Raw genomic sequence first — 26,806 nt, forward strand, 5'->3', positions numbered from 1 at the left:
TCAAGCAGAACAGTCCTCATTCTATCTGATTTATAGCTGGGCCTTCTACCTCCTCCATTGAAAAAACGTGGAAAAGCCATCACCATCCAGCTGGCCATGATCCCAGAAGTGGCCAGTTAGGTGTCCTGAGGCCCCCTGATTCTTCATCAGGGCCAAGGGCCCTTCAGCCCTGCTCTGGCTGTGCAAGTCAGTGCCCAGAGCCTCCTTGTCCCTCAAGGGAGGCCTTGAGAGGTGCCTGAGTCCGCGCCTCTGCCTCAGTCACCAGCTCCAATCAGAATCTTTGCAAAATGCTGGAAATCTCGACTATTGGTGACCCCAGCTTCTTCCTGCACAGCCATGGCCTCTGTTCTCAGTGGGGGGTGGGGGGTCCCTTCCTAGCGCTGCCCTACTCACCACATTTAGATCTTTCTTCACCCCAAACGGTATTGGCTTTCCACTCCCTTGAATTTTAAAGGGCTCCATTTTATGCCTTTTTGCCATGTTTCTTTCTATTTAGCATTTTCAATGGTCTCCTGCCCTTCACAGCCACGTTGCAGGGGACAGAAAGGTCATTCCGTAAATCTAAGGTATTGTTACCGTGACAGCACAGTGCCAGTCGCTATGACGGCCCCCCGGCTGGGAAGGTAGAGCTAATTAGTCGGGGAACTTACTTTTCAGGCGTGACTCACGGAAGCAGGTGTCAGGGGAGCTTTTAACGAGGCCCTTGTGACTCAAGTGATATTTCCACTCCGCATCACTGTGGAATGTGTGTTGTGATATGGTGCTGGGAGGCGCCCACCCTGCCCCCACGGAGACAGAGAAGAGAGGTGCCGGAAGGCACAGCCCCCGAAGTTAGAGGCAGATGCCTTTACACTTCCTGGCCCTCTTCCTATTTCCCTTCATTTTCATTCATTCATTCATTCATTCACTCAACAAATGTTTACTGAGGACCTACCAGGTGCCAGGCCCTGTGTTGGGTGCTAGAGGTCAGCGGTGAGCCATGTGGCTGAAGCCTCAGCCCCATTCTAGGTTTGAATTTAGATATGGGGAAAAAAACTTAAAGCTTTAAAAAAATATATGCAAATAAATGTGGAATAGGATGAAACACACACAGTATGTTTTAAAGAGAACATGAAGCAATTTCACCTTTGCAGTCAGCAGTGCTGGCGGGCCCCTTGGCGTGCACTCAGCTGGGAGGGGTTCCTCGGGGGGCAAGTTCGAGAACACAGGCCATGCAACATGGGGGAGGAGGGGGTGGGGGAGAAGGACAAGGGAGAACGAGGGGCGCGGAGGTGGGACGAGTCAGAGAGAAACAAGAGAGCGGGAGATCGGTATTTACTGACAATTTTCCCGGAGGCGTCTGCTCCCTCCCTTCCCCTCCAACCCCACGGGGGCCCCACCAGGCCTGAGGGGCCCAAGGAGACAGGCCCTTTTACTCCTGGTTCCCATGTTGGCTGGCTCTGCTGGAAAATGCAACTTCCTGTCCTCAGAGGGCCCGTGGTGACAGGCTTCCCAGTCCTCGCCACCGGTTTTCTTTAACTGCACATGACCCACAGTACAGACAGACACGCTGCTGCGGCCGTCGGCGCTTTTTTCTCCAGGCACAGCCATAAAGCGAGTCTTTGCTGGGCGTATTTACATGGTGGAGAGAATAAGCCCTCTCCTTATCTGGGGAAACAGGCTGGTGGGCTGGGGCGCGTGGGGGGGACCGTCATGGCTGTGCATTCGGCTCATGGCCAGCTCGGCTGGCCGAGGAGGGCAGTCCACACCCCTCTGTGGGTGTTGTGAACACCCTGGGGTGTGGATTGGGTTGGTCCTCCGCCAGGGACACATTCAGAATCAGCACGTGCCTTTGAAGGCTTCTGCAGTGATGGCTTCAGGCCACAGAGGGCAGGCGGGGCTGGGGGGTGTCCTGGCGGCAGCGTGGGGTGTCCTCAGGGCTCAGTTCTTGTCTCTGGTGTCTGAGGAGGCACTTCCAAACAAGATGTCACTGTCCTGAGACATACCGCTCAGCTGCGACTTGGTTTTGATGAGGAACTGGGCCCTCCGGAACATCACCCTCTCCTGCTCCTGCTTGAGCTCCAGGTAGGAGCGGGAGAAGGTGTGGAAGATGGAGGTCACCGGGAAGGCCATGAGGAGGATGCCGCTGAGGATGCTGCTGAGCGCCACCACCTGGCCGGGCGTGCTCCTGGGTACCATGTCGCCGTAGCCCACAGTTGTCATGGTGATGACAGCCCACCAGTAGCAGGCGGGGATGCTGGTGAATTCCGGGCTGTCGGCCATCTCGTTCTCGATGACATAGAGGAGGGGGGCAAAGAGGGCGATGGCCACGCAGAGGAAGAGCAGCAGGAGCCCGAACTCGCGGGTGCAGCGGCGGGCCGTGAGCCCCAGCGTCTGCAGCCCCAGGGAGTGGCGGGCCAGGCGCATGACGTACAGGATGCGCAGTGCCCGCAGGACCCGCAGCACCAGCCCCACCTTGTCCAGGTAGCTGTTGCCCGCGCCCGACTTGCGGCGGCCCGAGGCAGCGCCGTCCACCAGCAGGGTGATGTAGTAGGGCAGGATGGCCACCAGGTCAATCAGGGTCAGCGGGCTCCGCAGGAAGGCGAACTTGCTGGGGGCCTGGATGAGCCGCAGGAGGAACTCGAGGGAGAACCAGCCCACGCACACCGACTCCACGATGAAGACGTTGTGGCACATCCGGGAGCACTGGCCCTGGGGCGGGGAGAGTCACCGGAGAGGTCAGTCACCCGAGAGGTCAGCGGCGGTCCCACCGGGTCACTGTGCTACCCGAGGAGAGTGTGGCCTGGGCACGGCCACCCTGCTCGTCTGTGCTGTCCCGCCCTGGGGCCTCTCTCTAGCTACACTCACGCCCGGGTGGTCACTAGGGCTTGAGGTGCCATCTCAAGGCCAACCATCTTTCTCTCCAGCCCAGACCTTGCCCCTGAACTTCAGACCCTGGATAGGCTGGGCTGAGCATTTCTTGATGTCACCCCTCGGGTATCTGATGGGAGTCACAAACTCCTCAAGTCCTAAACCAGCTCCTGACTTATTTTAAAATTTATGATTATTGAGGTATAATTAACACAGAACATAGTGTAAGCTTGAGGTATCAGCATGCTGATCAGATCCGTCTACACAGTGCAACATGGTTACCGCCGCGGAGCCGAAGCCTCTATCACACCACGTAATTAGCATTTCTCTTTGTGGTGGGAACAATTAAGATCTAATTTATAGGTTTGTACACTTGAAGCCTGTATAATTTTAATTAGTCAATGTCACCCCAGTAAATTCAATAAAAATGAGAGAAGATCCAGTTTCTTTGGGCTCCTGACTTTACCCGCCCGCCTGTGCCTCCCCCTCTTAGCGACCCCACCTCCTATACAGGGCAGGAGACTTGGCCTCCTCCCAACACCTCCCAGGTAATCCTCCGGAAGGCCTGTTGGCTCTTTATTTAAAGTGGTTCCAGAAGCAAGCCACTTCCCGCTATGTCCCTGCCCCAGCCTGGCCGCCATCCTCTCGCCTGGACACGTGTGGGCGCCTCCTCCCTGAGCTCCCTTGTCCCGCGCATCCATTTTGCACACACAGCCAGAGGGACCGACGCTGAGCAGGAGTCAGGTCCCGGCCACCCGTGCTCAGCACCTCCACGACTCGGAGGGACAGCATGAGTCTCCCAGGCCACACATAGTGAGCTGCCACCTCTCCCACCTTGTCTGCTCCAGCCTCGTGGGCCTGCTCACTGCCCCTCCTACAGCGAGGGCTCACCCCCTAGCCCGTCCTGGACTTTCTCTCCCCTGGCTGGATCCCTCTTCCCCGCACACACACACGGCTCTGCCCTCCTGGCTCCAGCTCTTTGCTTCAGTATCACCCCAGGGGGGCCTTTCTGAACCCCCATGCGTCAAATCGCCCCTCCTTTTGTCCTGCACCTGATTCCCTTTACAGTGCTCTGTTTATTCATAGAGTTTATCATCTTTTCATTTCTTTTTGTCTCACCCAAGGACATTTTCTTTCATTGCTTTTACACAAAGAGGAAGGAAGAGAAGAAGGAAAAGAGGAATCATTGATGCAAGAGAGAAGGATGGATTGGTTGCCTCCCAGGTGCGCCCAGACTGGGGATCAGATCCGCAACCTAAGCATGTGCCCCAATCAGGAATTGAACCTACGACCTTTTGGTGTATAGGACGATGCTCCAACCAACTGAGCCCACTGGTAGGGGCATCACACATGTTTATTGTCTGTCTCTGCCCCCCGCCCCCATTCCCTGTCCTAGCAGACTGTGCCCCCACAGGATGGGGCAGTTCTTTCACCTGAAAAGGTCCGGTGTGTGTTGGGTGATCAGTTCTCGTTTGCTACCTGGATGGATGGAAGAGCACCGGCCGGCGCTCAGACAGGGGTGGCTACTCAGGGCCCGGCGGGCAACGGGAATGGGGGAGGGGGGCGGTTGGGGGAGGAGGCCGCCGGAGAGCATGGCCATCACTCATGCCCCCAAATCGCCGCCTCCAAATCGGTAATTCAGGCTTGAGACGGCCTCCTTGAAGCTTTCGAGAGAGGCTGGAAATCTGGAGTTTTCTCTGAAAGCCCCTGAGTTTTAACTGTTGGGATAATTCAGTGCGGAGGAAACACATGACGGACCTCGCAGACACATCCGTGCGCCTGCGTTCGGCAGGTGCGCCGTCAGCTGGTCTCCGAGGAACGTAACTGGGTGGCCGTGGGCCTCAAGTTCCAAGGGGCCTTCGGCAAGGAGGAAGGCACTGACGGTGCCACCGGAGGGGGGGGGCGTCCTGTGGTCCTGGGCGCAGCTGGGCTCCCTGAGTCCTGCTCCGACAGCTCTCTCTCTCTAGAAAAGTGTTGGGGGCTGGAGGGGCGGACGACTACTTGGAGGGGCCCTGGGGTTCCAGACTTCTGGGATGGAAAGCTCCCAACAGCTTTCTCAGCTTGTGTCTCATGCTTATGGTCACAGTGTGGTGGCTGGTGGGAGAGGGTGTCACTGTCCTCCCCCCACTGGACTTGAAGCTCCTTGTTTCGGTCGCCCTACCTCCCCTGGGGTGCCTGAATGCAGCCGGCAATCACACATGTGCTCAAGGAGGAGGGGAGACGGAGCCCCACTGGTCCCCCAAAGGGAGTCAGAGAATAGTATTGCCACTGAATCCTGGAAAAGGTCGATAAAACAGTGGCTTGACTTGTATTTTCCTGGTGACATCAGCATTGGGTACGCTGGAGCTGAAATGAAATCTATACTGATCAAAGTCTGGGTACTTCCAGACAGGTCTCAAATGATGAGCATTTTCTTAGTGTTTTGGGGGAGGTGAGGCAACGGAGGCACAGAGAAGTTAAGTAACTTGCCTACAGATACACAGCCAGAGTGGGGGAGATTTCAGGCCGTCTGACTCTTGTCCTGCTCTCTGCCTCGCTTCCCTTTATGACTACGAACAGTTAACTTTACTGCTGACGGCTGTTGTCTTAATGCTCATTTCTAAAATTCAACACATAAAAACGTGCCAGAAAGCCTCTGTGGGTTATAGATGCACGAGTATTGCTCCTTCTTCCATACTGTTGGTGTGTGGAAAACCCCGCACGTGGTCAGTAGCTCTAAGGTCCCATACAGGGTACACAGTCAGCGCTCAATAAGTGCTGGCTGGCATGATATTTAGGTTCAGTTGTACCGCCATATCTACTTCTCCAATGCCTATACAACGTGTACCTGTCTAAACCTCCCCATCTGTCTTCAAACTTGCTCCCAGAAACCCCCCTTGGGGGAAGGGTCTCACACAGAAGGGGTTCGACCTGGGGAGCAAGTGTCCTGTGGATTCAGCTCCCACGGAGAGTTGCTGTGCGTGGATGGGGGCGGGGAGCAGGCCAGGAGGCCCAACCATACAGATTTTTAAGAGAAGCTGGGAGTTTGATTTTTTAAAAGATTTTTTATTTAGTTATTTTTAGAGAGCAGGGAAGGGAAAGAGAGAGAAACATCAATGCATGGGTGCCTCTCGTGCGCCCCCTACTGGGGACCTGGCCTGAAACCCAGACATGTGCCCTGACTGGGAGTCAAACTGGCGACCCTTTGGTTTGTAAGCCTGTACTCAATCCACTGAGCTATACCAGCCAGGGCGGAGTTTGAATTTTTAAATGAAAAATACCTTACTTTTAAATGTTGGCAACCACGTCAAGATTTTGGGGGGTGCAGTAGGGGCCAGTGACCTGCCATTCAGGGGCTATGTATACTAGGACTCGGGCTGCCATTGGGAACCCGTCGTTCCACATTGAAGGACACAGACTCTGGACTCACGCAGATCTGGGTCTGGGCCAGCTGCTCTGCCTCAGTGCCCCCATCTGTCAGGTGGGTGAGAGAACACCTTCCACACAGGGCTGCTGGAAGACTCACCTAAAAGACGGGGGGGGCATGCCAGGCCGCAGCCCCACCCCTGGCCCCTCTGAACCGCCCACTAAGTGGCTGAGCACACGCCCCTGAGAGCTGAGCACACGCCCCACGCCGGGCCCCCGAGCAAACACAATCCATGCCTTCTCTTATTTAACACAGAGAAACGCTCACTGTTTGAATATCCGTGCACTTGCACACGCCTATCAGAAAAGTTACATTCAGGACCCAGAAAGTGCGTCTGGGATATTTTTATACAAAGGACTTAGGAAGGCTGAGAAAGGACTTCAGTCAGTGAAATAAATGTCGATGATACATGTCATGTGCTCAGCGCGGGGCCAGACACATCATAAATCACGCCATCTGTTTAGTCACCCGTTCCTTCATTTATTCGGCAGAGTGGCGGTGTGCCCGGTGGTGCTGGGCACTGGTCTGGACACTGAGGCACAGAATCTAGACCTGGACAGGCATAGAGCTCGTATTTGAACGTGGAGGTGGATGACCACATGCAAGGGTGATGTCCGGAGGGACTGGGCATGCTACTCGGCGGGCGCAGTCAGGGAAGGCCTCCTGGAGGAGGTGACAGTGTGCATTGGGAAGGATGTGGACTTCTGGGAGGTCGTGGCCTAGCAGGCAGCTTTGTCTCCTGTCCTGAGAGACCTTCCCCCACCTCAGCGCGCCTCCTTGCACACAGTCAGGGGCTCTTACCTGCTCCTCCTCCTCTCTCAAGCTGGGCAAGGTGCTGATGGAGAGGTTGACGGCGGTGACGGTGACAAAGAGCACCGACAGGCAGGCGAACACCTTGCCCGGCAGTCCCGAGTGCGGCCTCTCCACCATATCGCGCAGCCTCCGCATGCAGCGGCTCAGGCGGCCCTCGCCCTCCGCTGGGCCCTCGGTGTCGCGGCTGTCGCTGTCCAGCGGGTCTTCCTCGTCCCCGCGCTCCACCATCTCGGCGAACTCCTCCATCTTCTGCAGGTAGCGGCGCTTGCAGCAGCCGTCCAGGTGGTCCTCGGCGATGCCCCAGTACAGCAGCTCTTCCTGGAAGGACAGGGCGCACATCTCGCGCAGCAGCCGCAGCTTGCCCGCCCGCAGGAAGGTCAGGATGGTGCCGAAGGCCCCGGGGTTGCGGTCGAAGAAGAACTCGTTGCAGGTGACATCGTAGTCATCACACACATTGAGGATGTCATCGAAGTTGGTGCAGGCCTTGAGCTGGCCCAGCCGTGTCATTGGGAACTCCTCCAGCGTGGTCCAGGGCAGCGAGTACTTGATGCCGCCCACATTGATGATGATGCGCCGCCGGTCCGGCAGGCCCCCCTGGCGGGGCTCGTCCTGGGGCCGCAGCCGCTGGGCCCGGCGGTAGAAGACGCCCTTGAGTGACTGGCTCTGCGGGAAGAAGGCTGGGTGGGAGGAGGCGTCCGACGTGCAGCTCAGGGCACTGTAGTCGTAGTCAGAGTTGTCTCCCGGTAGGAGGGTCATTTTGGGCCTTCACATGCCTCTCGGGCCTGGAGGGGAGAAGGGAGGAAAGACCCTCAGTGAGTCCTGAGTGTGTCAGCCGATGATGCTAATTCTGCAGATACTTGCTGTTAGGGACTGAAATCTGTCGGCCAAATTCATAGGGAAAAGCCCTACCTGTTCCCCACCCCACCCCCATGGGACCGCGTTCGTGGCAGGGGCCTCCGGGAGGTGATTGGGTTTACATGGGGTGGGGCCACCGTGATGGGATTAGTATCCTTACAAGGAGAGGAGGGGGGACCAGAGCCCTCTCCCCAGACAGACCCTGTGTGGGCATAGTCAGCAGGCACCATCTACAGGCCAGGAAGGGGGTCCTCCCCAGAGCCTGACCAGGCTGGCGCCCTGAGAGCGGAAGTCCCCCCTGCAGAACTGTGAGCCGCCCCATTCAGTGTTTTGTTACAGCAGCCCAAGCTGACTAAAACATTCACTTCACGGTGAAAATAGCAACACCATCCCGCAGCATCCCCTAAATGTTACAGTCCTTCCATACCCACCTCATTTATATAAATATGCTGAGAGCTACTGGGTACCAGGAATGCTGTGGGCACTGGGGATTCGCAGCGGAGCCCAGAACCAGACACCAGCCCTGACCCTGTGGAGCTGGAAGCCCGTGGGGCTGCCGGGCGACCGCTGTCCTGCCATTTACCGCACACTTTATTGTGCGTTAGCCCCCCTTTTTCTTCGGTATTAATGCAGCTGAGAAAGGAGGCAATTCTGGAGGCATTTTTGATGGTCATGTCTGGTGGATGCCAACAATGCTTCTAAAATTCCTGCAATGTGCAGGCCAGACCCCACAGGGAAGAATTATCCGGCCCCCAAGGTCCACGGCACGGTGCCCAGGAGGAAAAGCCCTGGTGTTGTGAGTATGAGCTCAGACTTTGGAGCCCCAGCCGGGCAGGCTACTCAATATTCATGTGCTTTAGTTTCCTCATCTGTGAAATGGGTACAACCACATGACCTACTTCACAGAATTATCAAGATACTTCAACAAATTATGTGCTTACGAGCACTTAATACAGTGCCTGGTACACAGTAGGTGCTCAGAAATAATTATGATTAGTATTTGTATTTATCTTAAAGGAATACCTGGTGTAGCTTCCATAAGCAGAAAACCCATATCATTTGCCATAAATAACAGTATCCGAAGGAAAGTGCAATTATGACACCAATGCCATATTCATTCACAGATCGGGAAGCATCATCTTGAGGATACAGGAGTGAGCCAGGACAGGCATCACGCTCCTCCAGGAAGCCTTCCTGGGCTTTTCCAGCTAAATGGAGTTCCCTCCATCCCTCTTCATGGCGCATTTATCTTCAACACACTTCTCACCCAGTTTTAGCATTATCTGTGTGCAAGCCTGGCCCCTTCATTGGACTCCTTGCTCCTTGAGAGGAAGAGCTGGGCTTCGGTCCCTCTCTGAATCCCTGTGCCCAGCCGCACGGGAACTCAAAGAAGTACCTGCTAAATAAGTATATTTCCTGCTGGTGAGGCTGACATGGGGAGGGCACTTCTGACAAACTGAGGTCAGAATATCAGCTGACGTAGGCTCCTTCCCTCCCAACCCTCAGGGCCAGAATGTAGCCTGTAGGCCAGGTTTGGTTCACAAATATTTTGCCTGGCTTAGAGCAGATTTCAAAAAGGAGAACTTTCATGTAAGCATTCATATTCTTGGTTTCTCTGGAAAACTGGACTATCCGGCAATATTTGGCCCAAATTCCAGCAGAGAGATGTCTGTCCCCTTGAGGCAGGGCTTGCCTACATGCCACTCACCACCGCCCCCACCTCTCCTTGTTATCTTCCTAACACCCACTCTACTTTACTCAGGTACATGTTTCCTTCCTGGCCCCTGAAGGCATTTGAGTTTGAGACCCTCAGATTATAGCCGCTGAGCCCTCCAGAATTAAGCCATTCCATAGGAAAAGCAGTAAGAGTCTGATACTTCGCTTTTTAAAAGCACCATCCCTCCCCCGGCCCAGTCCCCCATGGAAGCACGTGGTACCAGCAAAATCCATCAGTTCCACATGGACACCCATTTCCGGTACTCGAGTGTCAGTCTGTGCTCTGGACAAATTCCAGGAAAACACACACTTGCACACAGACACCTGTCTGGATGAGAGGGTGTACAACAGCAGCCAGGAGCGTTTCCACATCAGAGAGGGGGTCTTTCCTAACTGCGACTCTTCTACAAAAGCAAACCGTCACTTGTTCATCTCTGGGGGAAAACTGGTTTCACAGGTTGGGTTTTGGAGAACTAGGGTGTACCTGTGTTTGAAATTAAAAAATGATTTGATTTTAGAGTGTTGGGGATGTCTTTAACTTGCCCTAAAATTTCAACCCATCTCCTTGGGCAAAGCCGCCGCAGCCCCTTGCAGGAGCCACAGGGTCCCTTTCAGGCAACTTCACGTCAGCGATACCGTTCTCAGCTCTGCTGCTCTACCTTTATCAAGGGGAACCAACAACGATCTATTTGGCAGGAGTAGTGATGGGGCCCAGGGACATTGCTCTGGTCCTGCAAGCCCCCGAGAGCCCCCGTACCAGCCCCACAGCACAATCCCCTCTTCTCTTGAGGAATTTCTCCCAGCCCGCTCGCTCGCCCTCCAGCAGGAAGCTTCCGCGATGAGCAATGGATCCTTCCTTCCTTTCCCTCCTGACTCACGTCGGTTGTGAGTTAAAGCCTACGCGTCCCGTGTGGTGTCTAGAATTATCCTGTCTCAGCGGACGGGTTGGTAGGGAGGAGAGGGGAGAAGGGCGCTTTGTTCAGTCCCCATGTACCCGGAGGGCCAGACACCGGAATTTGCTAAACACACAACAGGCACGCTTCTCCTTGTATCCAGTCTGATGGGTGTGTGGGGCTTGGGGGCGGGGGGGGGACGACGACTCCACATCCTCTAGACTCCAGAGTCTCAGGTGAAGGTCATAAATCAAACACATCCCGAAGTCCAGCTTCTGCAAAAATAACACCACTTTTCACCCAGTCTGGTACCCTTACGACAAATCTGTCTTTTAACATTTCTCTTCAGGGTAAGGTCTATCACTGAGAGCATGGTGGATCAGGCTGAATGACCTCTGAGGGTCTATGGATGTTTGGGAAGAAGCGGCCAGCTCGAGGGACAACTTGTTGACCGTCCAAAGCAGGGGAAGCAGAAGAACCCACCGGCTCCGAAATCAGGAGACCTAGGATCCAGGCCAGTTACTGTGACTTTGGGCAAGTCGTCCCTACCTCTGAGACTCGGTTTCCTCATCTGTAAAGTGGGAATGTGAATAGCTCCCACGTTCTTGAGTTGTGGTGAAGACTAAAGCAAATGACACGGTGACGTGATTGCCCCAATGCCTGACACGTGACGGACACCTGCTATATTATTAGCTATGAGATGGGTTGCCTGTCATCTCCCCTCCAAGAGCCAAGGGTGACTCCTTTCCTGACCTGACCCAGTGGGATTTGAACCCAGCCTTGTCTGACCCCTGGAGCCCACTGCTGGAGGGAGTGTGGCCGGGTGCAGCCTTCGGGAAAGCCCCCAGGGTGCTGAGGGACATGGAGGGTGCTGGTGCCTTGGGACCCAGGAACCCCTCTGTGGGGTAGGTCTCCTGGCTCTGGACTCACAGTGGTCTTGGCAGACACTGCTGGCTGTGAATTATTGGCACTCAAACCCTTGACGCAGGACCCGCTTCCGGGGAAACAGATGTACGAGAGATACAAGGTACAAGGTCGTGCATCCCCAACTGCGCGTCAAACTAGGTCCCCTAGGGTCTAAGGGTGGGGTTGGGGGACGGACTAGGGAGTCCTGTTGATGGTGCAGGAATCAGAAGCAACGCACTAGATGTAGGTTTAGCGACACATTAAGGTCTCAAAACCATGTGGGTTTTGAAACAGAAGTTTATAGCGCTGGCCCTTGATATAAATGACCACACACAACATTACATATCTTACAGAGACCCGTGTACACGTAAGGATCTGTACCAACCACGGGGACAGTGCCGGGGAGCGGAGGGAAAGGGGAACAAGCACGGGGAGTGGGGACTGGAATGAAGGGGCCAATGAATGACGCGGCCCGGCACAGGCCGAGGAGGGAGAGCGAAGGAGGGAGCGTGGTTAACACAACTCCGTCTGGGCTTTAATCCAAGTAAACAAAAAGACAAACGAACACAAGAACAGCCGAGCCGCCAGGTCCCGAATCACTCTGGTGCTCAGCGGATACAGATTTCTGGGCTCTCCCCAGACCTTCTCACTCAGAGTGCTTGAGGGGGGGCCCCGGAATGGGCATTTCGACAGGTCCCTTAGAAAGTCTCCCCTATGCTCAAGAGAGAAAGAAGGGGTGCCATGATCGTCCAGAGATCCCGTAGGAGCTGGGGGCGCACAAGCTGCTCGGGGCTTTGGAGAGGAGCCCCTTGCCCACCCTGTTGATGTCCCTGGGGTTCTGGAAGGCTCTGTGGGTCCCCTGTTTGGGGAGCCTCACTGGAGAACTGAAAGGCTTCTGCATTGGGAACGTCTCAATCAAGTTCCCCTTTGTGAGCCAGCAGATCTGCTGACACTCCGCAATCTCTTGTCCTCCCTCTTGGGAGAAAGGCGATGTTCACAAGCAGTGGCTGAGGGCTGAGTATCCATTTCCAAAGACAAATGATCATTTAAACTGTAAGGAGTTCCAAGTGGCAGCCTCACCATGAGGCTGCTCTGTGGTCAGGGTGTGACTCTGGTCGGGGTAAGAGGGGGGAGCAGGAGGGGACTCTGCGTCCTATGCCCATCCTTAGCTCTCTGTCCCTTTTCTAAGTGGGAGGGAGGCTGCAGGGAGAGAGCTGAACAGTCCGAGTACTGTAAGAGCGGCGATCGCAGCCCCCCTGAATTGCCCGCTAAGTGCCAGGTGCTGCAGAAGCCCTTCCCAAAGAGGCAGGCATTACCGTTAACTCCCCCGTTTTGCAGATGAGGAAACTGAGGTGTCAGGAAGTGAAAACTCATAACTCTGGTGATGAGTGATGAAGCCAAAATCTGACTAATAAGTCTGTGGGGCTCTGAACCACATGCCTTTGACTCTGCATTTCCCTGTCTCCCCGGAGGTCTCCTGGGGCTGTGAGCCAGATGGTCCTTTTCTCTGGGATGCATGTCACCACCACCCAGGTCTCTCCTCTCTGTTTTCAACGGGCGAGCTCTGGGACAGTTGGGAGGGGGCATAGCTCCAAGCAGCCTTGCAGGTGCTTGGAGCTGTGCCCCACACATGTGTTTGTTAGAATGGCTTTTGTGCAGCAAGCCTGCCTCCCCATTCTCCCCTTGCATTTCCTTTTTTCGAGGAGGAATGAGAAAGAGTAGACACCTTCCAGGGACTGGACTTCAGGGCTGGCTCTCCCTCTCGCCTGGCCCTGAAGTCAAGTCCCTTCCATAGCCAAGCCTCAGTTTCGCCACCTGGCACATAAACTGACGAGCCACGCCCCTATGGTCGGCAGAAGAATGGTTCCCCCAAAAAGTCCACACCCTAACCTCTGGACACTGAGAATAATTACCTTACATGGCAAAGCGACTCGGCCGGTGTGATTAAATTCAGGATCTTGCGATGGAGAGAAGATCCAGGTGACTTGGGATTATCTGGGTGGCCCTGTGTCATCAAAAGGGTCTTCATAAAAGGGAGGGGGGAGGGTCGGGGTCACAGGGGATGGGATGATGGGAGCAGAGGTTGGCGTGATTCGGGGCCAGGAGCCAAGGATGCAGGCAGCTTCTAGGAGCTGCAAAAGGCCAAGAAATGGATCCCCCCAGAAGGACCATGGCCCTGCTGACCCCTTGAATTTAGCCCAGTGAGACACATTTTGAACTTCTTATCTCCAAAAACTGGAGACATTCCTCTGACAGAGCGGCTTCCTTGGTCCAGTCCCACCTGGGGTTGGGGCTCCTGGTTGGGATGACTCAGACTTGGGTGAGGCTGCATTAATCTCCAATTAAAATGTTAATCAGAATGGATTCAGCCATTAGCCTGGCCCAGCTCCTGGCATGTTGAATCTCTCTGAGCGATGCTGTACCCACGTGGAGAATCTTTCTTAGCTGCCTGCCATCCATCATCCATCTTCATCATAACCCAACCAGGGTGGAACTCAGTCCAGCTTCTTCGGTGCTGAGGCCCAAATTCTGGGCAGGGGGTAGTATATTTTCTGGGAGCTGGACTCTTCCCTCCACCCCCCACCTGCTGTCACAAGAGTAAACATGTCAGAGTCATGCCCCCCCCCCCCAAAAAAAAAAAAGACAGAGGCAGCCTCTGGGGCTTCCCTACTCAGCTGCTGCAAAGTAACACCAAATGCATATTTGCCTTTCACCAGGAGGTGTTTTGGGGTGTGAGCCAGACAGCCCTTTTCAATTTGCCTCCTTGCAGGGTGAAATTTGGGAACATACACGCAAGCAAAGGAGAAGCAGGCTTGGGGGAGAAGTGGGGACCTTGGGACATAGGAAAGGGACACCTGCTTAAACACTCAATTCCTTTCCCTTAGTAAGAGTTAGGGCTGCAGTCTCTGGGGTGAGATGGTGGAGGGAGGTGAGCAAGGGAGCAGGGACAGCACGGGGCCTGCCTGCCTGTCCGGGGAGGTGCAGGGGTGAGGCCCCTGCAGAGCAGGGGAGAATCGGAGGCACAGTTTGGATCCTATGGGCAGCACCCTCACCCAGCCTGCTCTGTAATAGAAATGGCCAGCAGTGATGGAGTGCATGCAGCTAGACTTTCTTGCCTCTCCCTTTTTTGTTAATTTTATTTGGAGTGGCTCTTCCAGCTGCCATTTTCCACTCAGGGGCTCCATTTCTGGGTTTAATGACTCAACCAAGAGTGGCTTCCCAGGCCCCCGTATGTTTGACAACTGGAAATGTTGACTCTTCATCACATATAAGAAAAGGGTTGTGGAGAAAGGACAGCCCTTCGGGGCTCCAGAGGGGTTAATTCCCGGTCTCTTAGCCCTGCATTCAGAACACATCTCTCTCTTGCTCTCCTTCTTCCGTTCCCTGGGGCGTCTACCTCACCTCTTGCCAGAGCCGGGCTGTGTGTGTCTGGTGCAGAGAATTTAAGGTGGCAGTGGAGCCAGAGTCTGGCTCCCAGAACTGCCCCAAGCAGCTCGGGGGTGGTGGGGGAGGGCACCCTGAGTTCTCAAGCCTCAGCGCAGGAGGGAAGACTCTCTTGTTTCCAACACATTCATGGCTCCCCATGGGTTAGGAGTGTGTCCCAAGGCAGACATCTCTGCTGGAAAGGGCTGTGACGGGGAGTGGAACAACTGCTGAGGGCAGTCCCCATGGGCCACCCCAGCCCATCTTGCAGACCCTGTCCCCACTCAGCAGGGGCCTCTGCAGAGCTCCAGGGCACAGGGTGGAGCTCTGGCCCAGCAGAGCCTGGGAAGTCCTTGCCCAGGCCCCCAGCATCAGGGCTGGTCTCCTGAAGTGTCAAACTTTCCTTGGAGACAGACTCCGGTGAGCCAGACCCCGAGTGACTCCGACTGCTGTCATGTGCTTGGGTATGAAACACACCCCAGTGACAGCCCTCTGCTCAGATTCATAGAGGTGGGAGCCTCCCCCGTGTCCCCTCCCCCAGTGAATCACAGCAGCTCCTGCTTCCTCCTCTCACCTCCCCCTGCACTTATCTCAAGGTGTCAGCGAAGGGGGATCGCATCTGTCTCATGCACTTGGGTGACTTTGCTGCCCGGCACCCTGTAAGTGCTCAAGGACAGCAAGTGCTGAAGGAAATGCCTCCTGAATGGACGACTAACCCACAGACCCCATGGGTGGGCGCCTGCCTTCATCCGTAATGCTAGATCATCTCAGCCCTCCTCGCTATCCACCCTGCCCCAGCCTTTTCAAGACCCTTTCCTTCTAGCCAACGACCTGTTCCAGATCCCCTTCTCCCCTGGAGAATGAAGGCAGTAGATGACCAAGGAAGGGCCATCCTACACCTGTCCATCCAGTGACTTTCTGCCCTACACGCCTGGTGGGGCGGGCGGTGCTGCCAGAGCAGCCACCCCCACTGGCTGAGGTCTCCTCCGGGGAGGGGCTGGATCTTAATTCTTACTTCTCTTTAACCGGCAAGCCGCCTTCCATTTTATCCGGGCCCCACCCCATCCCTTTCCTTCCACGTTCTCTCCCCAGTACAGGCCTCAAAAACTGTTTGTTAAATGAATGAAATAATGACTATTCGGCTCTTGGCATGGTGAGCTGCTCATAGTAGGTGCTCAGCCAATCTTTGTCCAATCCATGGATGAATGAATGAAATGCTCTCTTTTCCTTTCTCACCCCCAAACTCCACAGCCCATCCAGGCTGAGCCCCTCCTGGGTATGGGGACCCTGAGGCTGAGGTGGTGACAACACACCTTCCCTCAGGTGAAAAGAGTTGTCCCGGGATCCCCAGGGCCCAGCACACAGTAGGCACTCAATACAAGCTTGTTGAGTTAATGAATGACTCAATAAAGCCCATTGGTGGGAAGCTCCAATCCATGCCTACGGATAGAGTGAATGGGCGAGGGACAGACGCCCCTTCCATCTTCCCCAACACACCCTCCTCCTCCGACTCCCTCCGCAAGGCAGCGAGAAACCCCGGCCCCGGCCGGGGTGACTCCCCTCCCCAGTCACCTCCCCTACTTCACACTCCGGTGGGTGACCGGCTGGGGGGAAAACAAAAGCTGGCACCGCACTGTGACCGCGGCGAGTGCTCCACACCCTGCCCGCACCTGAACCTAGGTCCTCTGTCGCCCCAGCCGCCGTCCTCTGCAGGTTTTGGGGTCCACCTAGGGGAGCCCCGAGCTGCTCCCGAGCCCGAGTTCGCAGGCGCGGGGGTCAGTCAGCGGCTCGGTGGCGCCCGGCGAGGTTACAGCGCGCAAAGTTCCCACCTCAAGTTGCCCGTCGCGGCGTCCCCACCTCCTAGTTGGCCGGGCAGCGTCGCCCGGGCTGCTGGGGGGTCCCAAGCGAGGGCGCAGGAGGGAAGGGGCTGGCGGCCTCCCGGGGCTTCCGCGCCGCCGCGGGCAAACTTCGGCCCCGGATCCCCGCTCAGCTCCCGCACTCGGACCCAGGGTCACCCGCCTCTGCCTCTCGGTCCCGCCGGGCTCCTAGTGCACCGGGAGCGCAGAACGGCAGCAGAGCGGAGAGAGGGAGGCGGACGGGGGGCGGGACGGAAGGAGGGGACTGAGCGCGGGGCGGGGAGAGCGAGCGGTGGCAGGCAGCCGTGCCCGCAGCCCGAGCGGGAGCAACACACAGGCACCTGTCGTCCGGGCGTCCAGCTCGTGGCCGCGGACCTCTGAGGGCAGTGCTCCGCTCTGCCCCTTCCGGGCCCTGCAAGCGCACAGCGCCCCCCGCCACGGCTTGCTGCTCTTCCCCGCCGCCCCTCGGCTCCGTGGCCCTGGTGGTTCTTGCGCTCCGCTGCGTGGGGCTACTGGCTCTCCAGCTTCCTGGGGTCGTGCGTGCCTTCCCTGGCGGTTCAAGTACGGCCAAGGTCCTGGGCCTCTTGCGTCTTTGCTGCAGAGTCTCCAAGGGCCACGTAAAGTCCCCACGCTCCACTGCACCGGGGCTGCAAGCTCCACACGCTTCCGCCTTCTGAGGGCCATGTGCGCCCTGTCTCGTGCTTGTCCTTGGAGTCCAAGTGCACCGTTGCCCTTGGGCCCCTCATGCCATTGTGGACCAGGGACCACAGGCGCCTGGCAGCGTAGACGTCTTAGGGACAGCCGGGCTAGGTGCCTTTCCCTCCAGGTTCGCGTGCTCCACTGTCCCGGGGTCCGTGGGACCTGGGGTCCGGGGGTCCTACACCCGGTGCGCGGGCAGCTGGCGGGGAGCAACGCGCGGCATCAGAATTGTTAGAAGTTGCACTGTTACCGGGGGTAGGGTTGGACCTGAGAGGGCGGCTTTGCAGAACCAGCCTCTTAACATCCCTTGCCTTGCACCCTGCTTTCCTCTTTTCCTTCCAGTCTCTATCGCCTTTCCCCAACAGGGAACCATGAAAGGGCGTGAGGAAAGCTGGCTGTGGGCCCTGCCCGCGGCCTTCTCCTTAAGGGAGGGGATCAGGCTCTGGAGTGGTGGGTGCCCACTTTTTCTGGGGTTTCGTGAAGAGGAATAGGGTTGGGGTGTTCATTCATTCGGCAAACCCTGGCTCATGGTGCCCTGGAGACGACCACACCTGCCCCCAAGAACTCACCTGCTGTGGGGAGAGGGGCAGAACCAGCAACACTGCTAACAGGTGGAGAAGGGTGGGTACAGGGTGAGGGGAGACAGACCACTTAGCTAACCTGTGAGGGGGCGCCTGAGCCCCAGACAAGGAGAAGACCATCTTTGAGATGTGTGGGGAGAGCTTTCCAGATGCATGGGACAGCAAAGATGATGATCTTGAAGCCGGAGAGAGGGAGTCATAGCTGAGCAACAGCAGGGACACTGGGGAGGCGGGCTGGGGAGGGCGTGGAGGACAGGAGGTCCCAGCCCTGTGGGCTGTGGTGGTCAGGTGCTTCCTGGAGGATACTGAGACGCACAGCTCGGTGTGAAGCATCAGGCCTGTGCCTTCTTCTCCCGTCTGAAGTCTGTGCTTATTATATACACGTTTCTTTCTCGTCGTCCGTCTCTCCACTGGACGTCACGCTCCACCAGGGTGAGCGCTGAGCGCTGCCCTCCCAGCATCTTCCACACTGCCCGGCACAGACAGACCGGGCTTCCGAAATAATGGCTGGGTGGACTCTGGGGGTACATTCAGTCACCTTAGAGAGACCTAGAACTTGCCAAACACCAGAAGATGAGGATGTGCGTCCGAATCCTCTGGAGAGCTTGTGGAAACCCACGTGGTTGCCCCCCCACCCCCTGATTCAGTGGGTTTGGGGAGGGGCCCTCCTAACAGGTTCCCTGGTGAGACTGATGTTGCTGGTCCAGGGATTGAAACTCAACCCAGCTGCGTCTGACTTCAAAGCCCACATGAGCTACCAGATGCACTGCGGGGTCCAAGCCTTGCTACCTATTGTGCAGGGCCAGCGGAGCCTATGAGCACCCCTATGGTCAAGAGCTGGGCCTATTAGAACGTTCTGTACCTGAGTCAAAGGCTGGGGTGACCCATGAACAGAAGACACTGAGACCCTGGGTGGAAGCCATCATCCACAAAGGGCCCCTCCCTCCCCGCCCCTCCCCCCATCCGCCTCACATGCACAGACTCACTTGCTGTGCCCAGGAGTTAAATTACTGCCCGATCTTATCCTTGACTTGTGCTAAACTATGTCCAATAAAATTCTTTTAAATCCTTTTAAGGAATTCTCTCTTTTCGGTTCCTCCCTCCCTTTAGAGCCTTCCAGATCCTCTGCTCTTTGTAGCTTTGTTTTCCGCCCGAGAAGGACTCCCTCCCAAGCCGTCCTGAGCCGGTGGATGTTGGTGGCGCTTGCGAACATCTTCTGCACAGATGGGACTGGCCGTCGCCTGCTGACACCTACAGGGTGTTGGAGGGGGTGTGGCTGGGCGATTTGTAGATGGCAGAGGTATGCGCTGGGCCGGCAGGTGGACTCTGGCTCGCAGGCCTGTTGCATTTGGCCCTGCTGGCTTAAAAACAATTCTTTTAAATTTGAATTCGTTGCCACCTTTGAACACTTGGTAGATTTCACATACATTATTTTCTTTAGAAACATTGGGAGATCTGGCTGACACCCCTCGGGGGAGTGAGGTGCTGGCTCTGGGTCATGCCCCTCCTCACCCCAACCTCGGCCTATAGTTTGCGCCTCAGCTCGCATTGTTGTTTAAGTGACCACCAGGCCCAGGGAATCCTGAGTTGCTGACCTCTCACCTGGGGTCACACAGTAAATGCAAAAGGGGCACCTGAATCCAGGCCTGTCTGACCTAAAAGCCGGAGCTTGTCACTGAAAATCGTGCTGCCCCTAGTATAGGGGCAGGCGGAGGATGCGGCGTCTCTGGCCCAAGGAAATGCCTTAAAAAGGAGTTGCTGTCAGAGGGTTAAGAATATGCTTTCCTTCCCATTCATAACCAACCGTCACAGTAAGCCCTAAAGTGCTGGGTTGTTTTTCTCTGGCATGAAGGGTTACCCGGGGCTGTCCACACTTTTGTATCCATCCGCTGCCTTGGGATGAAAAGGTGCATGGGGTTGTGAGACACCTGGTTAGAGTGAGGAGGACAGTCTGGGGAGGGGGGTGGGGTGGCATTTTCCACTTCTTTAGCTCTCCTGGTGTGGGGGGGAGGTGAACCTAACTGGGCATGTGTGTGTGGGGGGAGGGTTGAAGCTGGTCGCTTTGGGGCAGTGATGGGGAGATTCTGCCTACTGCCTCCCCCGCAGTCACTCTGCTCCAGGCCTTCCGCCTGGTCCCTGTGCCTCCGACACCCCAAGCAAGCTTTGTCCTTCTGTCTGCTGTGATCTTCCCACGGACTTCCACACAACTAGTTCCTTCAGGTCTCAGCCAGCTGTCCCTTTGGGACTCTTGACTGGGGATGGGATCAGGGTGCAGGGGGTGAGGCCGAGGCATGCAAGGGCGCAACTTTACCTAAAGCTTTATTTTAAAAGTTGATAATTTGTTCATTGTGGATTTGTTTTGCACTGATTTGGATTTTAAAAATATTCCACCAAAATGTTGTTTATCTTTAAAAAAATTTTTATAAGCATTTATTTGTGCCAAACTGACAACATATGCCAGGGAGTAAGATCTCAAATTCTCCACCCAGTGTTACTTAATGTGATTACTGAGCTTTTTGGCACCTTCTCGAGTTGTGCATCCCAGTTGGGGACCCCACGTGCCTCACCCCAGCCCCGGCTTTGCTCCCAGTCCAGGGCGCTCTGGGCGGGGAGTCAGAACATCTGGGTTATGGTCCAGCCTGTGCCACTAGACTGGCTGTGTGACTGGACACAGTCCCCTTGGTGCCTTGAGCCTCTCAGCTGTGCCATCTACCAGGGTGGGGGTTATAGTCGACTCTAGTTCTAGAACTATCCAGGACACCTGCTAGATAGGTTGTGCATTGTTTCCTGGGCACTTTGGGGCTGCTTTAGGCCTCGCCAACTCTGCTCATCATGGGATGTCCCTGCCCTTTTCCCAGCATGCCATGCGAGGCGTTCCTCTGTGCAAACACGTCCTCGTGGCTGCAGCATGCCAGGCACGTTGGAGCCCTTGCTCATTCTCCCTGCTTTGGGGGAAATTTTCAGTCTTGGAAGTGTGGTCAAGCACTCTGTTCTTTGATGCCTTGCTTTCTGTTCTTTGGTTTCATTCATTGGATCATGGGACACATGTTCATTGAGGACCGAGCAAGCACTTGGGACACAAAAGTCGCATGTCCAGCCCCAGGGAGCTTATATCCATTCTCACCAGGAAGCCTGCAGGCCAGCAGACCCGTGAGCTGCCAGAAGTCTGCGTGGGGTGGAGGACTTCCAGCCCAGCGAATGCCACATCCACAGAAGTGTGCACTGTCCTTTCTCCCGGGAGGCCACATGCACCATCAGCCTGGAGCAGCGTTGGAGCACTTTCCTGAGAAGAGAGTGCTGCAGGGTCCCTTCCTGGACCCGCACTTGCCCAGGCCAAGCTCGGAGATGCAGCTTTCAGTGCCTTCCACGCCTCCCCTCCCTCGGTCTGACACCCTCAAAGCCCACCTCCGTCGTCCACCTTTCCTCCACTGCTCCAGCCCTCAGGCGGCTCTGTCCCTCACTCTTCTCTCCAGAGCCTTTACCGACTAATAGGCAATAGAGCAGAGCTTAATTAAGCTCTGTCTAGAGTTCCTTGTTGCTTCAGCCCAGCCAGAATGTTCTGGCTCCTGCAGGGAAAGAAAACTTGCCTGGCAGTCAGTTAACAGCAGGGAAGGCCCTGCCCCTCAACTTAGAGGGTACGAACAGATGCATCTTGCTCCAACTGTCATGTTTTTAAAATAACAAATTATGTACCAATATTTGAAAATTTCAAAAATCTGGATTTCTGGCTTCCCTTGACAACTTAGAAGATATGCTGACCCTGAACCTACTGGTATAATTGGCTAAAGCTGGTAGCAACTTTTTCTATTAGAAGAGGCTTGGGTTCTCCAGTTTGCCACAGTCCCCACTATTCCTTAATGCATATCACTAGGCTCCCTCTACTCCTCTACTTTTCCTTCCTGACTCCTATAAGCATTTGAAATTTTAACCCTGGCTCTCAACTTTTTTCTTTAACAGCCTCTATGCACTAGCAAGGCCCAGAGAGAGGCTGGGCATCATTGCTGAAGCTTATTGGGTAGATGTGGGAGGGGAGAGTGAGGAGGTTGCTTACTAAGAATCCATTTTTGTAGCTTCTTAGTATCAATGAACTCGGGTGGGTGTTTGAACTTGGTTGGTACTATGCTACTTTTGACTTGTATATACAGAGATGCGTTTAATATGAATATGAAACAGTAAATTTATAAACATTCAAATAAACGATCTCATTGAGAGTACTTACTATGTGCCAGTTACTGTTCTCAGATTTTTACGTTTAATTCATAATAACCTGGTGTGGTCAGGACTACTACCCCCCTCCCCCCTTTTAGAGACAACCAAGACACAGGTAAGTGATTTGCTCAAAATTACAAGAAGCTGTGATTGCAACCCTGCATGACCCTGAACCTCACTTTTAGCAGGACTGGAGTTGCCGGTAGATGATGGTTTTTTAAATGGTTGTCTTCTCTGCATCGTCTCATTTCGGGGACTGCAGCCTATGGCCCTCCTGCTGGGAGTATAAGGTTTGAGACTTTCTGTCCTCAGCACAGGGTGCAAGGCAGGCCCCACCAGTTGGCTACTGTAGGCTGTTTGATCTGGGGACAGGCAAGATTGTAAGGCTTTGTAGCAGGACGACAGGGTGGGAGTGGGGCAAGAAAGCAGTGGCCCTGCCAGCCCGGACCAGGCTCCCTCAGACAGCCCACAGACCCCAGGAGCTCTGGCCCGCCAGCCAGCCCTGGGTATGAGCTCATCCCCTGTGTCCCCACGCCTGAGGTCAGCACCCCCACGCGCCACTCTTGCTGCAGTGGAAGATTTTAGTGTCCCGTCGTTACTTTGCATTGCTTCTGGGCTGCGTTCCCTCTTATTTCATTTTCATCTGAAATCCCGAGCTCACCCTCCTCAGCAGCTGACGGGACCATTTATTTCCAGGGCTGCAGCCAGTCAGAGGGCTGCCGATAGCTAAGCGGAGCACTCTGGGTTTTTGCCACCTGGTTTTATTCCTGCAGACAGGGCTGGGAGAGAGAACATCTTCATTTTGCAGCAGCAAAGCTGTCAGAGCCTCAGAGCCTCCGTCCTCATCCCCCTTTGCCCAGAGGACACTGCTGGAGGTGGGGGGAGGGACTCTGCCCCTTGGTCTTTTGTGCTTTGGGACTGGGAGTCTTGAGAGGGCACAGCCTGTGCTTTGCCAGTGTCCTGTCAAATGCCCCAGGATCATCACAGTTGGACTGACTCCAAGAGACTGTGTGGTCAAACCTTCTCTCAGATCGGGAAACCAAGCCCAGAGAGGGCAAGAGGCTGGTGGGGATTGCCCAGCAAGTGAGCAGCAGGGCAACACAGTCAGGCTCAGCCCCAGCCTTATTGTATTATCCCAGCCTGCCTCTTCAGAATCTGAGGGCCAAGCCTTAAGGGACTCAGCCCCCGTGCACCAATCACCTGGGCTGCTTCAGCCAGCCTTTCACGGGGCTCCTTCTTCTCCCACTTTGTCTTGGTGCAGATGTTCCTCAGAGAGCCACCCCCCCTGCAAGCCTCTGTCTAAAGCCTGCCCCCCATCACATTCTCTCACATCCCTGGTTTCCTTGTTCTCACAGCTCTGATCAGTATCTGAAGTGACCTCAGATCCTCAGAGTTTAATTTGCATTTTTATTGTCTCTCCCTCTAGAATGCAAGACCCATAGGGTCGAGGATGAGTCAGGTGTCTGTCTCCCGGCTCCCTCTCAAGTGCCTGGCACACAGAGGTTCTCTGTGACTCTCAGAGAGTCACGGGTGGGTCTTGGGAGCTTCAGATGACCCTTAAACAAGGAAGCGGTTTTCAGGAATCGCTTTTGTTTGCTTTATATAAGGTTTTCTTTGTGGGAACAAAGTCCAGTCCTAAAAATGCCCCAAGGACCGTACATCCAGCACCATTTGGGTGGTTTATCTGGCCCCATTTGCTGAGCTAAAGGTGTGCGCCATATTCTGTGCAAGGTGCGGGATATGTGGAGACGGGGAGAGGCCGGATTAGCCAGGAACCATCTCAAACTGCCCTAAACACAAAGCAAAATCTATCGAGTTCACCTGGTTGAAAGTCTAGGGGCCTGGTCTGCCCGACTCCAAAGCCCATGCTCTTTAAAAGCTCCTTCCAAAGTCTTTACACACTTTCCACGGAGTGACACCCACAGGTCTTCAGGGTACTGGGTTTGATTAGTTTTGATAAAGGCATGCACCTGTGTTACCCATACACCTGCCAGGGTACACACCCCTTCCGTTACCGCAGCAAGCTCCTTCCTGCTGCCCGCCAAGCTCCTCCCTCCCCGCCCCCAGCCCCCGCCCTGCCGTCCCCGGGCGACCACTGTTTGTTTCCTTCGCCACAGATCAGCTTCGTGTCTTCCGCAATTTCAAGTGAGTGAAATGCACTCTTCTGCGTCTGCCTTCCATTGCTCAGCATACAGTTCGGTGCTCACTGTGAGCTTTCAAGTTGGCGAAATCACGGGCGGTTCGTTCCTTTCTACTGCTGAGTAGTGTTCCGTTGCGCAAGCGCACCCCAGTTCTTGGGTTTTCAGCTACGGACTGCTGTGAGTAAATGTTGCCCCTGTACACTGCCAGCAGCCCTCTGGATGTTAAGACGGTGGCGTGGAGTGGCCCCCAGAGGTATCTGAGACTGTGGACAAGAGGGTTGGCCCACAGCAGCTCAGTTAGCTGGGCGTCATCCTGCTGGGTGGTCCTTGCGGGGCTGCTGAGCAGTTGCGGATGGAAGGCCCTTGTCTGGCTCCGGACAGCTCAGGGGGTTGCTTGGTTGGTGGTGGGTGGTCTGCAGGGACTGACTTGGCTTCCAGAGCTCTCCTGATGCTCATTCGAATCCTAGTCCTGGTCCCCTCATGTCTGGTCCCCAAAGGCTCCATGTCTATGTGAGCCGTCCCTGGGATGAGTGTGGGCCTCTGGCAGTGCTCTGTTCTCTTTTCATATCAGCATGATGGTGCCGACGATGCCTCATTCCTCTTGGGGCCTCCCGTTTATTTTTAAGCGCTTCCTTGTGAATGAGAAGGGAAAAAAAAAAAAAGAACTGCATCCATTTCTTCTTTCATTTCTGCTGAAATTATTTTAATTCTCATCCACGCAGTGTGGCAACTTTTGAATTACGTGAGTCTCGTATGGGAAGGATGGTCAGAGAAGGCAACTCCCCCCACTACCAGACCTCTCCTCCCTGTTTTGTTTTTCTCCCCAGTTTTTTTATCATCACCTGAGGGACTGTATATTTTGATTGGCTGTTACTAGTCTTAGATCAGAAGGGATGAGGGGAGGGAGCAGTCCCGGAGTCCAGAGGAGGGACTGTGGAGACGGAGAGCTGTCCTGAGAGCACCAACGACCTTCAGCTGAGGGTCGCAGGCAGCCTGATGCCAGGCCATGCTTCTCCAGTCCTCTGATCTTGCCGAGACTCCCACTGGCCAGGCCTGATCAGATGAAGGGGACGGGCACATGCCAGCCTCCAAGGGCACAGGGAAGGGTGGAGCAAATGAGCTGAAGTTGGGGCAGCCTTCAAACTCTTGTTTGGAGCCCTAGGGTGGGGGCCATCATGGCGAGCAAGGGGTGGCCCAGGGAACTGGACTCTCATCGGCCACCAACATTTCCACGAGTGTGTTTGTGATGGAGAGAAAGCAGAGCAGCACAAGGCCTGACCTTGAACTTCAGCTCTCCCCCTTTCTAGGTGTGTGACTTTGGACAGATCACTGCGCCCTCTGAGCCCAGATACGTGCCCTGCCCTGCAGCCGCTCTCAGTGGTTGCGGAGGTCCAGCGAGGTCCAGGATGAGGAAGTGCTTTGCACACCGCAGAGCCTCGGACGGGGCCGGCTGTTTCAATGTCGGCTGCCAGTGCATTTCCACTGTTGACTCGGAAATTCCAAGTGTCTGTGCAGACTGGGTCAGTGGTCACCGTGAGGGCCTGGGAAGAGGCCGATGTTTTCAACCCAGTCGATCTCCTTAAATTGGAAAAATGTACAAAATTCTGAAGATCCCAGGTGGGGACAGTAGCTCTGTTACTCATTAGTATGCAAGATAACCAGTTTGTGCTGGGGACCTGCCGGTAAAATCCTTTTCCCCCCCAAACCTCACCCTAGGGTATACTCACTGATTTTTTAAAGAGAGGGAAACATTGATGTGAGAGAGAAACATCGGTCAGTTGCCTCCCTTACATGCCGTGACCAGGGATTAAACACACAACCTAGGTCTGTGCCCTGATTGGGAATCAAACGTGAAACCTTTTGGTGCATGGGGGTGATGCTCCAACCGACTGAGCAACCCAACCAGGGCTGTAGATAAAATCTTGGTTTCCGCTTACTGCGTCTGTCCAGCAGGGACCTGCTCTCCTCTCTCCTCCTTCCCTCTTGGGGTGAGGGAAGACGGCAGCGTGTCTTCCTTCACCCCAGGTAGGCAGGGTTCTGTGCTAAGCACAGGTAGGCAGGGTCTGTGCTTCCTGCAATGCTGTAGGAAGTCTGGCGACAACTACAGTCTCTCCTTTCCTTGTCTGGGGACTCATCTGCCATTCTGTAGTGGGTAGGAGACGCCCCCATGGTTGCAGCACTGTGGTACCAGGGAGCAGAGAACATTGCCTGGCGTTGCCACGGCGTTTGGCGGCAGAGGGGCGTCTCTTTAGCAATCTGGGCCACTAGCCCAGTGTGGAGTTGGTTGGTGGGCACCACGCCGGTGATTGCTGTGACTTGGCCTTCAATGCTGAGAACATGTGTTGTACCAAGTGCAGGGTTAGAGGCGGTTCTCAGCCAGCCCGGGGTGCCTGCTGTCGGTCTCTGGCTTTGGTGATTCAAGACTCATGTCTGTGGTGGGGGGTGGGGAAAGAGGCCC

General features: G+C 55.3%; 1 protein-coding gene across 3 annotated transcripts; it reads right to left on the minus strand.

The window, feature by feature from the left end:
• Positions 1–1,327: 1,327 nt before the first annotated feature.
• On the minus strand, positions 1,328–16,880 carry KCNG1 (potassium voltage-gated channel modifier subfamily G member 1). Of its 3 annotated transcripts, none has more exons than XM_053671261.1 (3): positions 16,720–16,880; positions 7,058–7,851; positions 1,328–2,691 (listed from the first exon to the last, which is right to left on the minus strand). In XM_053671261.1, exons 2-3 carry the CDS (start codon positions 7,823–7,825, stop codon positions 1,921–1,923), a joined length of 1,539 nt encoding a protein of 512 aa, XP_053527236.1. In that variant the 5' UTR covers positions 7,826–7,851; positions 16,720–16,880; the 3' UTR covers positions 1,328–1,920. The 3 variants fall into 3 exon arrangements, with proteins under 3 accessions (XP_053527236.1, XP_036989551.2, XP_036989552.2); XM_037133656.2 differs by having other exon boundaries at positions 16,692–16,880; XM_037133657.2 differs by lacking the exon at positions 16,720–16,880 and adding an exon at positions 13,353–13,413.
• Positions 16,881–26,806: the final 9,926 nt, after the last annotated feature.

The sequence above is a fragment of the Artibeus jamaicensis genome, unplaced genomic scaffold, assembly GCF_021234435.1.
Source record: "Artibeus jamaicensis isolate MK-2021 breed Jamaican fruit bat unplaced genomic scaffold, CSHL_Jam_final contig_685, whole genome shotgun sequence".
Taxonomy (NCBI): domain Eukaryota; kingdom Metazoa; phylum Chordata; class Mammalia; order Chiroptera; family Phyllostomidae; genus Artibeus; species Artibeus jamaicensis.

Coding starts and splice junctions, on each gene's coding strand:
- KCNG1 (XM_053671261.1), bottom strand. CDS start 7,825: ATGACCCTCCTACCGGGAGACAACTCTGACTACGACTACAGTGCCCTG. Junction 2,692..7,057: donor TGAGAGAGGAGGAGGAGCAG/GTAAGAGCCCCT, acceptor TCCCCGCCCCAG/GGCCAGTGCTCCCGGATGTG.